The sequence below is a fragment of the Nilaparvata lugens genome, chromosome 2 (assembly GCF_014356525.2).
Source record: "Nilaparvata lugens isolate BPH chromosome 2, ASM1435652v1, whole genome shotgun sequence".
NCBI lineage: Eukaryota > Metazoa > Arthropoda > Insecta > Hemiptera > Delphacidae > Nilaparvata > Nilaparvata lugens.
In genome coordinates, this window is record NC_052505.1 from 94,514,699 (window position 1) to 94,527,664 (window position 12,966).

Genomic DNA, 12,966 nt, shown 5'->3' on the forward strand with positions numbered 1-12,966 from the left:
AAAGCTCACACAACATATCTTTCATGCATTTTTTAAAACTGCTCATATTCAATGCTCTGACTTCCGTTGGCAACAAGTTATAAATTTTCTTACCAAATTCATGAAAACTGTTCAGAGTTAGTTGTAAGTTACATTGACTTCTATGCAACAAAGTCTTCTGGCGTGTTCCATGATTGTGAATGTAATTATTTGTCTGCATTTCATGCATGTAACTTTTTACATACAACAGACACTCAAGAATAAGAGATGGAACCGTCAGTATTTTTAGCTCTCTGATCAGAGGTTTACAATGAGTTCTACAGTGGACATTAAAAATAGCTCTCACAGCTCTTTTTTGTAAAATCATGAGCTTTTTCATTTCAGACGAGTGTCACCAAACCACTATGCCATGACAAATGACTTTGAATGTGTGCATAGTAAATTAACAACAATGCATCAACATTGACAAAAGGTCTAAATTTCCTGATGAGAAATACACCCCTAGCAACTTTTTTACTTATATTTTCAATGTGTTACATTGCCCATTTAAGCATTTCAAGCATGCCCCATTCCATGTTTGACTCCAACGTCACACCCAAAAACTTCACCTCCCATTTTCTGAATAATTAGCCAAGGAAAAATTCATCGTTTGGGTTTTGTTGCTGTTCAGACAAGTGAGTTGGCTGCTGTCCAGTCTTTTTAACTGTATTTGCATCATTTATAAAACGTTCAACTGAATTTAAACATTTATTATTTACCTGAATTGCCAAGTCATCAGCATACATGTATGTATTCACTCTATCGTCTCCTATCGCTAATCAATTATATCTCAAAATAATGATATACTGAGTGTTTCAAAAAGAATGACCCAATAAGTGTTCTATGTGCCCTCCTTTTGAGGCTCGGACGACATCTAGACGGTAGCCAAATTCATCCCAGACTGTTCGCAAGATGTCTTCTTGGACTGTAGCTACTGCATTAGTTATTCTTGTTTCTAGCTCTTTAGTATCAAGTGCTAAGCGAGGAACTTATTAAACACGATCGTTAATGTATCACTACAGGAAAAAATCACACGATGTTATGTTAGGGGGCCGTGGAGTCCAGGAATGCATAGCCAAGTCTTGCGGTACTGTGCGCCCTATCAATATGGCGGTCCTACGCCATATTGTATTAGACTGAAAACACTCAAAGTCAGCGCTCGGGGAGACATCTAGTGGCGATTTTTCTAAACTTTAGACCTCTTCAATTGTCGGTAATGCAGTTTCGGTGGTGGTAATGCACTTAGACCAATATATTTAATTTTGAGATTGAGTCATTCTTTTTGAAAAGCCCGTTAGGCTAGCTTCACACGCTTTCGGTTTCATTCGTTTCGGTTCGGTTCGTTACCGAAAACGAATGAGGCTTTCATACATGTCAGGTTTTAATTCGTACGGATTAGGTATTTTCTACTCAAACACAGCTGTGTTTGGATTTTCACAGTTCATGCTGGTATATTTAAATATAACAGCTTGTGTTAATTATGATATTGATATTGATATTAGATAGTTATTTTTTAAATAATAATCAAATCAAATCAAATTAAAATTGTTTATTGTCATTACAAAACAATTGTATAACAAGGTCAGGTACATTTAAAATTTATAACATTCTTCATTCATCAATACATGAATAAGTATGGTAACGTTTTGTAACACACTAACAATAATAATAGTAATAACAAATCAACAATAATAAAAACAGGACAACAACAATAATATTCCATATGTCTATAGATGCATTATCAAGTGTCAATCATTCTACAAACTCATTAACACTGTAGACACAAAACTCACACAACATATCTTTCATGCATTTTTTAAAATTGCTCATATTCAATGCTCTGACTTCCGTTGGCAACAAGTTATAAATTTTCTTACCAAATTCATGAAAACTGTTCAGAGTTAGTTGTAAGTTACATTGATTTCTATGCAACAAAGTCTTCTGGCGTGTTCCATAATTGTGAATGTAATTATTTGTCTGCATTTCATGCATGTAACTTTTTACATACAACAGACACTCAAGAATAAGAGATGGAACCGTCAGTATTTTTTAGCTCTCTGATCAGAGGTTTACAATGACTTCTACAGTAGACAATAAAAATAGCTCTTACAGCTCTTTTTTGTAAAATCATGAGCTTTTTCATTTCAGACGAGTGTCCCCAAACCACTATGACATATGACAAATGACTTTGAATGTGTGCATAGTAAATTGACAGCAATGCATCAACATTGACAAAAGGTCTAAATTTCCTGATGAGAAATACACCCCTAGCAACTTTTTTACTTATATTTTCAATGTGTTACATTGCCCATTTAAGCATTTCAAGCATGCCCCATTTCATGTTTGACTCTAACGTCACACTCAAAAACTTCACCTCCCCATTTTCTGAATTGCCAAGGAAAATTCATCGTTTGGGTTTTATTGCTGTTCAGACTAAGTGAGTTGGCTGCTGTCCAGTCTTTTATAACTGTATTTGCATCATTTATAAAACGTTCAACTGAATTTAAACATTTATTAATTACATGAATTGCCAAGTCATCAGCATACATGTATGTATTCACTCTATCGTCTCCTATCGCTAATCAATTATATCTCAAAATAATGATATACTGGATGGATGTTTCAAAAAGAATGACTCAATTTTAAAACGTTTTTTTCATTTTAAAAAATTGTGAGCACAAACCAATTTCACACAGATGTATCAAGTCTATGATGATGTATTATAAGTGTTCTATGTGCCCTCCTTTTGAGGCTTGGACGACATCTAGACGGTAGCCAAATTCATCCCAGACTGTAAGCAAGATGTCTTCTCGGACTGTTAGCAAGATGTCTTCTCGGACTGTTAGCAAGATGTCTTCTCGGACTGTTAGCAAGATGTCTTCTCGGACTGTTAGCAAGATGTCTTCTCGGACTGTTAGCAAGATGTCTTCTGGGACTGTAGCTACTGCATTAGTTATTCTGGTCTCAGTATCAAGTGCTAAGAAAGGAACATAAACACGATCTTTAACGTATCCCTACAGGAAAAAATCACACGATGTTATGTTAGGACCGTATATGGCGGTCCTACGCCATATTGTATTAGACTGACAACACTCAAAGTCAGCGCTCGGGGAGACATCTAGTGGCGATTTTTCTAAACTTTAGACCTCTTCAGTTGTCGGTAATGCAGTTTCGGTCGTGGTAATGCGCTTAGACCAATATTTTTTTATGTTGAAATTGAGTCATTCTTTTTGAAAAGCCCGTTACTATCATCAACAAGAGAACTTAAAGTAGTACTTGGAACTATTCAAATGAAGATAACTTAACCTAAAGATAACGAGTTGGTGCCGGTATGTAGTTGGAAAAGGATAGATCTATCTGCTTTGTTTAATGACAAACAAGAACAGCATACCAATGTTAATCAGTTGCTGACTTTGAAACGTCAGTCTCACTACAGCTATGGTTTAGAGTCCCCAATTTCCTTGGTATATGGATAGGCATAATTATTTTTATAATTGTTGGTTATCCATCTTGTTTTCACTGGAATTATTAATATTGTATTCGTATATAACTTCAAGTGAAAAGACATTATTCTAAAAGACAATATTCTCAATGACCAAATCAACTTTTCCTCCCAAACCCTGTTCGACAAACTCATTTAAATCCTCCTCTATCAACCGCCAAAACTCCCCTCCACCCCGAATCTGACCAAATACTCACCCTCATAACATTAAATACTTCAGTTTCTGTTTGGCTTGAAAATGTGCAACACCAGCACAAAACGGTCGTCGCCACACCAAAGAATGTGAGTGTCTTTTCACTTTAAAGTTGTAATAAGAATACAATAGTGGTGTAAAAATACTAAGTATAGAAATCTAGAAAAATGATTCAGTTGAATTAAATATGAATAAACATCTTTTTTGTCAATCCTAGTTCCTAGTTCAGATGAACCAAAGAGTAACCTTGTACTTACTAAATTTCCCTTTCATATTTATATTATTCTTTAGAGTTTGAGACAACACTAGTAAGCAGAATCATCTTAGGTTTATCCATTAGAAGATATTGTAGTAACTAGTTCACCTACAATTTCCCTAGTTCGTGATATTTGTTTGATTTTTTTTTAATTTCATTTCGTATTGTATTCCTGCTCAAAAATATAAACCGTCTTTCAAATAGTATTGAGATTTCCAGTTCTACTGTTGTCCAACTGTTTTATAGTAGATCTATACTAGTAGCTCACTCTTTATTCTTTTTGAACTCTTGTTGTATTATTCAAATAACATTTTTAACTTTTCCAATTTTACCAGACTTGAAATTTATTTTGATTGCAAATTCTTCCCCAATACATATCCAGCAATGTCCTGGTCTCTATAAATTTAGTACACTATTTACTTTTAAAACATTGAATAGCTTCTTAACAAGCGATACCTCGATTATTATCACTTTTGAATACTTAAATTATGACATAGCAGTCTGATTTTTATGATTAAAAGTTATTAGCTTCTACTCACGTTTGTGGATCGCTTTCGGACGCTAGGCCCTTTATCAGCACTGGTTGACACTTCATAGTGGATTCCACAACGGAAGTGTCGACCAGTGTTGAAAAAGGGCTTAGCATCCGAAAACGCTCCACAAACGTGAGTAGAATGCTAATAGCTTTTCATGATAAAAAACCGACTGCTATGTCGCACTTTAAGTATTCAAAAGTGATTATTAACAAGCAGTTTGTAATGGAAAGAAACATTGGAGAGTCAATTATTATATCTTGAATAGCTTGTTTAGATGTAGAATCAAAAAATTTTATTGTCAAGTGCTAATCATACAAAAAATGAATATATTCTAACGTGTAGGCAGTATTAATTATGTGAGATGTAGGAAACAATACTAGAACGTCAAAGAAAATATAGCATTACAATCTATAGAAAAATAGAAACTGCAAACTACAAACCATAGTAAATCATATAGCATCTTTTATATAAACAAGATTATTATCTCTTCGATAATACCTAAGTATATTGCACTTGATAATATTTTTTTTAAAGAGATATTCATTCCATCCATCATTGATAATATTATCATGAGTCATGATATCCACTCGTATGGAAATCCTATTATCGTATTGCAATAAGTTTAACTTTAACCTTTTATTTTCTCCCATAAAATCTGGATTATATATGTATTACATGATATTCACTCATATGGAAATCTTATTATCGTATTGTAATAATTTTTACTCTTTTCTTCCATTTTCTCCATAAAATCTGTTTAACCAAACTGTTCATATTTGAGTTCAATTAATTCCCCACTGTATTCTATACATTTACTACTATATTTAATAGAAATATGTGTTTTATTTTTATTTTTCAGTTGATGAAACGCAACGAGGTGATGCTAGAGGAAACGAAAGATACAATCACCGTACCAGCCTCATTCATGATAAGAATGTTGGCCTGTCTCAATCAGATCCGACGAAGTAATTTATTTTTATTTTCCCACTAATAGTAATAATTATTAGAAATTAATAGAATAGAATGACTTTTTTGTTTGTTGAGGTGGTGGAGTTTAGACAGTAATAAACACTCTACCACTTAACCACTATCATTATATTTCCCCACTACTTTCTCCCTTTATAAAGAGAATATTATTTCACTGTAGTGAGATACAGGCTATAAAGTCAGTGCAAATAATGATAAGACGGCATGGTTGCATTTCGTCTTTTTCCACCGCCTTCTATAGTATACATCTGTCATTCAAGTTATCCTGGCTCATCTGATATTCTATTAATTGTTAATTCTTGTAAATAATGATAAATTGTACCTCAAATATATTTTATTCAAGAAAATGAATTTGTTCTTGATTTCATTATAAATTTTTATTATTGAGATGAATATCTTGGTAGTTAATCTTGTTTCTACAAACGATTTGGCAAGGGTGTGAAGCCGGAAAATGGTAGAAATATCTGATTTGTCTAATGTCAGACGAAGATAGAAAACCAATAACTAAATGCTGACTTTATAACCTGAATCTCACTATAGATTCTCAAAATAGTATTAGATCGGCCCAGTAGATGAAAAGTTTTTTGTTTGCCTAGTAGATAAAAAGTTTGTAGAGTTTGACCTATAAAGAATATTGTTCATATCCAAGGAGTAACATATTGGCCCATATGAATAAAACCAGAGCAAATGCTCATGAGCAAGAGCATGGAGCATAAGGTTTTGCTCATGAGCAAAAGGTAGAAGCAAAAGCATTTGCTCATTTTTATATGAATAAGCTTTTCCTTATACTCTTACCTTATGCTCCTGAACTCTGGAGCAAATGCTCACGTATTTTAAAGATTTTTCATTAGCTGATTCGCTTTTGTAGCCTTACTTTGTATTTATAGCTCACGGAAGCGCTAAATATGCAAGTAGGGGGCACAGCTTGTGTTTGCGTCGTCTGCTCTGTTTACTATTTATGAATAGAGTTTTAGGTTAGTTGAGTTTAGAATTTTGAAATAATAGCGTGAAAAATGTCATCTCTATAATAATCTTTAGCATATTCTTATAATATCAATAGCCTTCATATAATCGTTTACACTCTCATCATCTTAAATGCCTATTTCCTATTTTGTGATGGCTATCTTTATATCAGGTATCTTTTTATCAGGTATGGCTATCTTTATATCTTTTGTATTTATTCTTTTGTAGGGATAATGGTGATATATATATAATGGTTGAATCTAAAAAGAGTTTTATAGCTCTTAACTATTGGTTGTGATCGTATCTGGTATAGTTTCCTCTTCCTCATACGAATTAGTTGAGCCATTTTACTATGAGCATAAGATGATAAGCTGCTCTAGACTAGACTCACCTCTTTTGAAGCATTTGCTTTAAAAGTTGAGCAATTGCTCTAGTTTATTCATACAGTTTTGAGCAAAAGCTTTTACTTTTGAGCAAATGCTCAAACTATTTTTTTGATGAGCATGAGAAAAAGGTTTTGCTCACGTTTATTCATAGAAAATGAAGCAAATGCTCCATATTTTAGAAGTATAAGCAAATGCTCAACTTTATTCATATGGCCCAATATATCATGCTCAATAAAATATTGATTTCTTCTCTACATGAAAATAAATTTAGTCCAGGCAATGAATGCTCAAAAAAGGGTATAGAGGGAAATGTTAGGCAGACAATTTTCGACCCACACTTCTGTAAAGGGTAGTGAGGAGGTAAACATATCAAAAGTCCCCACCCCTACCCCCTGTGCTAAGTGGGTGGGGGTGGTTTAAAGGTTCCATTTTTTGGTTTCTCGCATAAAACTCAAAAACAATGTATCCTAAGGACTTGATTCTCATATAACAAATTGAAGCTAACATAATTTCCAACAATATTCATTGTACAGCTTTTTTTATATCTCCTTTATTTTTCGAGAAATACGCTCTTGAAGGTGTGACATTACTGAAAAAAGCACGTTTGCCACCAATTTTTTATAGTTTTGCACTTATAACTATTTAAAAATTGACGAGAAAAATCCATGATGATTATGAGCTTATAAAGCATTAAATTCTCTTGAGTTATAAGCCCTAAAAGAGCAAAACATTGGATAAAAACCTAGCTATAAGAGCAAAAATAGAAAAAAATTGGTGGCAAACGTGATTTTTTTCAAAAATGTCACACGTTTAAGAGCGTATTTCTTGAAAAACTAGAGTAGATATAAAAAACGTTGTGAAGTGAATATTGTAGGTAATTATGTAAACTTGAATTTGTAATATGACAGTCAAGTCCTTAGGATACATAGTTTTCGAGTTTTATGCTAGAAACCAAAAAATGGTACCCTTTAGCATAGGGGTTAGGGGTGGGGACTTTTGATATGTTTACCTCCTTACTACCCTAAACAGAACTGCGGGGTCAAAAATTGTCTTCCCAACTTTTCCCTTTATAACCTTTCCTTGACTGGACTAATTTGGGCATGAAGCAGATATTTTTGAATTAAATTGAACCATGAATACGTCATCAATATTAGTAATGTTAAATTAAATTACATTGAAAAAATCAATTCAAACAATGTAGGTCAGTGAAAATATTTGTCTGTGTCATAGCCGTTCAGTTAAGGCAGAGACACACGAGGAGTTTGTCAGACGTTCCGGAATGGCACGACAGGACAGGAAGCTCTCCGATTGGCTGATCTTCGAAAAAGTAACCCAATCAGTCTATCGTAAAGGTTTCTCTTCTGTCTTTCCGTGCCAACTCGTCTGAAACAACGACTCGTATGTCTCTGCCCTTAATTAGACTAAGGCATATCTTATAGTGAAATCCACGTTATAATGGCAGTATTGGATTAGCAATGGTATTTACTTATTTATTTATTCATAATTTACAATCAACTTAAGGACAAAGAAACAGACTACAGTCCAAAACTTCTTTTCATCCCAATTTCATAAAATAAATTGCTATCCTTGTCTATCATTCAACAAAGCGGATAGCGCTATCTCTTTATCGCTTTGCTCTGTTGCCAGATCGTCTTTTAACAATGTAGAATAGATAATTTATCAACAAAATATTTAATATTACTTATAGAAATTCATTATAAAATCATTGAAAATATGATTTCTTGCTTAATAAAATATAATTGATTATTTTAAACGAGAAGAAACAGTTAATAATTACATCAATAAGCCTGTATCAGCTACCGTCTATAGAAGGCATTTACAGGACAGAGGATCGGCAACGTTGCTCTCGTATCTTTCTTCACTGCCATTATAACGTGGACCTCACTATAGGATTGTAATTTGATTGTCATCTTCTATCAAAATTGAAAATGAGGAATAGGTAGTGTATAAAAAGTTCAGTAAATGTTTAAAAATTTCAAATTCAGTAAATGTTTAAAAATTAAAAAAAATATATATTCGAGATGAACCTGTTGAACATTTCCTAATCATTCAATGAGTTTTGTATATCTTCCAATGTGCAAATAAATAATTACTAATATTTGTCAATTTTTGTATATTTTCCAGGTACAAGACCACCACGTCCTCGAAGATTTGAGTCTAACAGTAGCGAATAGGGTGCTACATTCATAATTTTTTCCTGATTTTAAAATTTTATGAATTAGATTGATATCTTATCTTTACTTTCCAATAATTGTGTGCAAATTCTAACATTTTATTGGTGTGTCTCCTTATCAGTTCTACTAACATTATAAACAGTGTGCGTAATTATGCGTGTCGTAGATTTTCAAAACTAAATAGTGAATATTTATGAGGCTATGTGTTCCGTGTTAGAAATCAATAAGTATTTTATTGAGATTTCTTTCTAAATCATTATCTATATTCATAAATATATATTTGATGGAGTATACTTGTGTCGTGACATAATTCAGTCCAGTAATTCTGTTGTGTTAGCATTCTAGATGGAAAGTATCTTTTAGGGGCTGTTTCCAAGCTCGGGATTATGCTAAGTTCTAGTCTTTAAACAGCTGGAGTCAGAAAATTGGCTTTCCGAAACGGGGCGTAGTCGTATTCACGTTTAAATTAAGTTTCTAAAAACTAGAAAATTGAACACAAAATAAAATAAAGAGAAATTAGTGTAAAGTTTCAGCTATTTTGAATTATTTAGGAATGTTTCATTCCGTCAAGGGAAAACGTTTCCAATTATAGAAATGAGAAAATAAAGATTTGACCGAACGTAGTGAGGTCTATGTTTTAACTCAGATACTCTTTTGTCTGTCTGTATGTAACGCGATTACGGCCTAACGCGTTGAAAGTATTCGAAGAGATGTTGTAGGAATATTCCTTTTTCAATTGCGCGTCGATGTATACACAAGGTTTTTTGAAATTTTGCATTTTTAGGATAATATGAAAAGAAAAGGAATTCCTCCATACTCTGATATCACTATATATATATATCGTCTACTTTGAAGATAGGATCAATCAGACTATAGAATTATTCATAATCAATCAGCTGACAAGTGGATTATTCTTTGCATGCATTACACAGATGTCTGGCCGTGTCTATTTCTATAAGGTAGGTTTTCAATATGTTTTATGATGCGTGCCCATCAGTATCAATATTCTAAATAGAACAAAAGCCTCTCGTATGAGGTAATGATATTTTGTGCTGGCAGCTTGACAGTAACTTCAATAACACTATTTACAATTTCTTGATGATTTTCTCCCATCTCTTTCTGTCCCTGGCTATTGTCGGCCACATATCTCCAACTCTTTGGGTGAGCTCGTCTCTCCATCGGCACGCTGGACGTCCTCTCCCTCTGGCCCGATCTCGTGGTATCCACTCCGTGCATATTTTCGCCCATCGCTCTGCTGTCATCCTTGCCACATGGCCGGCCCATCTCCATTTTATCAGGTGAGCTTCTTTTTGTAGGTATTTCACCTTCACCTGCTTCAGTAAGTCTGTGTTTCGTCTTCTATGATGCATTCGCAGTCCCAAAATACTCCTTATCATCTTCGTCTGCGTTGTCTCCAATCTCTTGTCTGATTGAGCCGTCAGGGACCAAGTCTGAGCACCATATAATATAGCTGGATAAACACATTTCAGAAGCAATTTGGCTTTCAATTCATTCGCAAAGTCGCCCTTGAATATCTTCTTCAGTGCCCAATATTTTTTCCAACCCTTGTTTATCCTCAAACTCACGTCCTTTCCCGTTCGGTTCTCAAAAGAAAGCAGTTGGCCCAAGTACTCATACTCATTGACATATTCTATTCCACCACCTGTAACATCAATTATTTCCGTGTCTGAATTCGTCATTACTCTTGTTTTGCCTGCATTCAGACACAGACCAATTTTCTTGCTGGCTTCTATAAGTTCATCAAACATTTCTTTCATCTCTTCCGCACTTTTTGCCACTAACATCACATCATCTGCAAATCTTAAGTTGGTTAGTTGATAGCCATTTATGCACAAGCCTTTGCTCTCCCAACTTAAACGGCGAAAAGCATAGTCCAAGCAGCAATTGAAGATGATTGGTGACAATGGACATCCTTGCTTGAGTCCTTTCCTCACTCTAATACTCCTTCCTCTTCGCTCCAACTCGATGTACATTTCATTATCCTCATACAAGCATTGAAAAGCTTGTATGAGGATAATGAAATGATTTAAAATAAAATGATTAAATGAACTAAATAATGCTGAAGAAATTATAATATTCTTGATTGAAAAAAAATAATTATAGAATAGATGAGAAATACTTTTATCAGATTGAAAGATTATCACGGAACTGGATAAATTATCATATGGGATACAAATTCAACTATGTTCATTAACATAAGTGAGTTTTTGATCTTGGAGAGATCAAATAACAGTTTTTAAGAGTAAATTATGATTCAACTGTGAATTGTGATTCAACTGAATCAACTAGTACAGGTGACATCATATACTTGTGGATGAGAAAACTTCGTGAGGTCTACTGTCCACAGAACTACTAGTTTTGCTGCAACTATTTACTGCGACTACGCCCAATTTGGAAAGTCAATTTTCTTACTCTATCTGTTTCAAGTATACAATTTACCTAAATCCCGAGCTCGGAAACCGTCCCTTAAAGTTATATTTATTTTATTTATTATAATTTCTACAGGGTAGCACTGATTGGGAGAGAAAAACTAAGGATACTCCTTGTACTATTTCTCTCCCAAATTTAGATAACATTTTAAATATATTTGTGGTTATGTATTCATGATAGAATTTAAGATATATTTTTATTTAAATCATCAACTTTATTCACAAATATATATTTGATGGAATATTCTTGTGTCCTAACATATTAATTCAGTCCACTAGATGTGTTGTGTAATCATTCTAGATGGAAAGTATCTTTTGAAGTTATCTATTTGTGGTTATGTATCCATTATAGAAATAAAAAAAAATTCATTGTAAACCATTAACTTTATTCACAAATATATATTTGATATGTATTCTTGTGTCTTAACATAATTTAGTCCCACTTTTTGTGTAGTTGAGAAGTTGATATTGTGGTAATTATTCATATTGAATAAAAAAAGACTAAGAAATTGTCAAAAAACCACTGATTTATTGATAATTAGAAAGACCGGTTTCGATTGACAATGGTGTAATAACCGAAACCGGTCTTTCTAATTATCAATAAATCAGTGGTTTTTTGACAATTTCTTAGTCTTTTTTCATTCAATAATTTAGTCCACTTTCTCTGTTGTGTAAGCATTCTAGATGGAAAGTCTTTTAATGTTGTTTATTTTCAGCCACCAGGGTAGTAGTATTAAGTTTTTGCATAGACTGTACTGTAACTTTGACTGCTTCTTTTAAATGTTAAGCTTCCTTTGAAATAATTGTAAATATATGTGATTGGCCTAAAAATTGGTGTACTTGTTTTAATTATTATTAAAGCATAGAATAAACAATCAATATTGTCAATAAACAGTCAGATTATGATAGTTTATTCTATGATTGAAGTTATCAAATCCCTTTCCAAAATGTAAAATCTCAAATTTCAAAAATATACCTTTTCTGGGTTGCATTGTATCAAATCTCCCAGATTTGGTTGATACTCGGACTATGGATAGAGGTTAACCTGACAAGTGCCGTGCTATGATAAATTATGTTATGAAACGTTTCGCTACAATACAGGATGAGTTATTCACTGAAGCATAAAATCTTTCCTTCACTCTCAGATCAGAGAAATCACTCATCTTTAAATGCTTATAACTCAAGAATAGGAGTGAATTTCGCCAATGTGATGACATATTATTGTTCCTCTTGTCAATTAATATCATTCGTGAGAGTTTGAGCGATTTTAATTTTTGACTATTTTTGCAAAAATCCATTATGTTTCACGGATTCATGGATTTCATGAAAAATGCAAATCTCCCAGATTTGGTTGATATTCGGGCTATGGATAGAGGTTGACCTAACAAGTGTTGTGTTATAATATGAGACGTTTCGCTACAATACAGAGTGAGTTATTCACTGAAACATAAAATCGTTCCTCCACTACAGTGAAGACAGT

General features: G+C 33.3%; 1 protein-coding gene across 3 annotated transcripts in view; it reads left to right on the plus strand.

The window, feature by feature from the left end:
* The window catches only part of LOC111052678 (DDB1- and CUL4-associated factor 6), a 62,172-nt gene extending 50,161 nt beyond the window's left edge, over positions 1-12,011 (plus strand). The window contains exons 10-11 of one of the 3 annotated variants that reach the window (XR_005570587.1): positions 5,365-5,470; positions 8,987-12,011. Coding sequence is in view for 1 of the 3 variants with exons in the window: in XM_039422152.1 (XP_039278086.1) it covers positions 5,365-5,470; positions 8,987-9,036 (156 nt within the window). In the remaining 2 variants the exon portion in view is untranslated. The remainder of the gene's footprint in view (positions 1-5,364; positions 5,471-8,986) is intronic. The other 2 variants (XR_005570586.1, XM_039422152.1) reach the window with 2 other exon arrangements.
* The last annotated feature ends 955 nt before the right edge of the window (positions 12,012-12,966 follow it).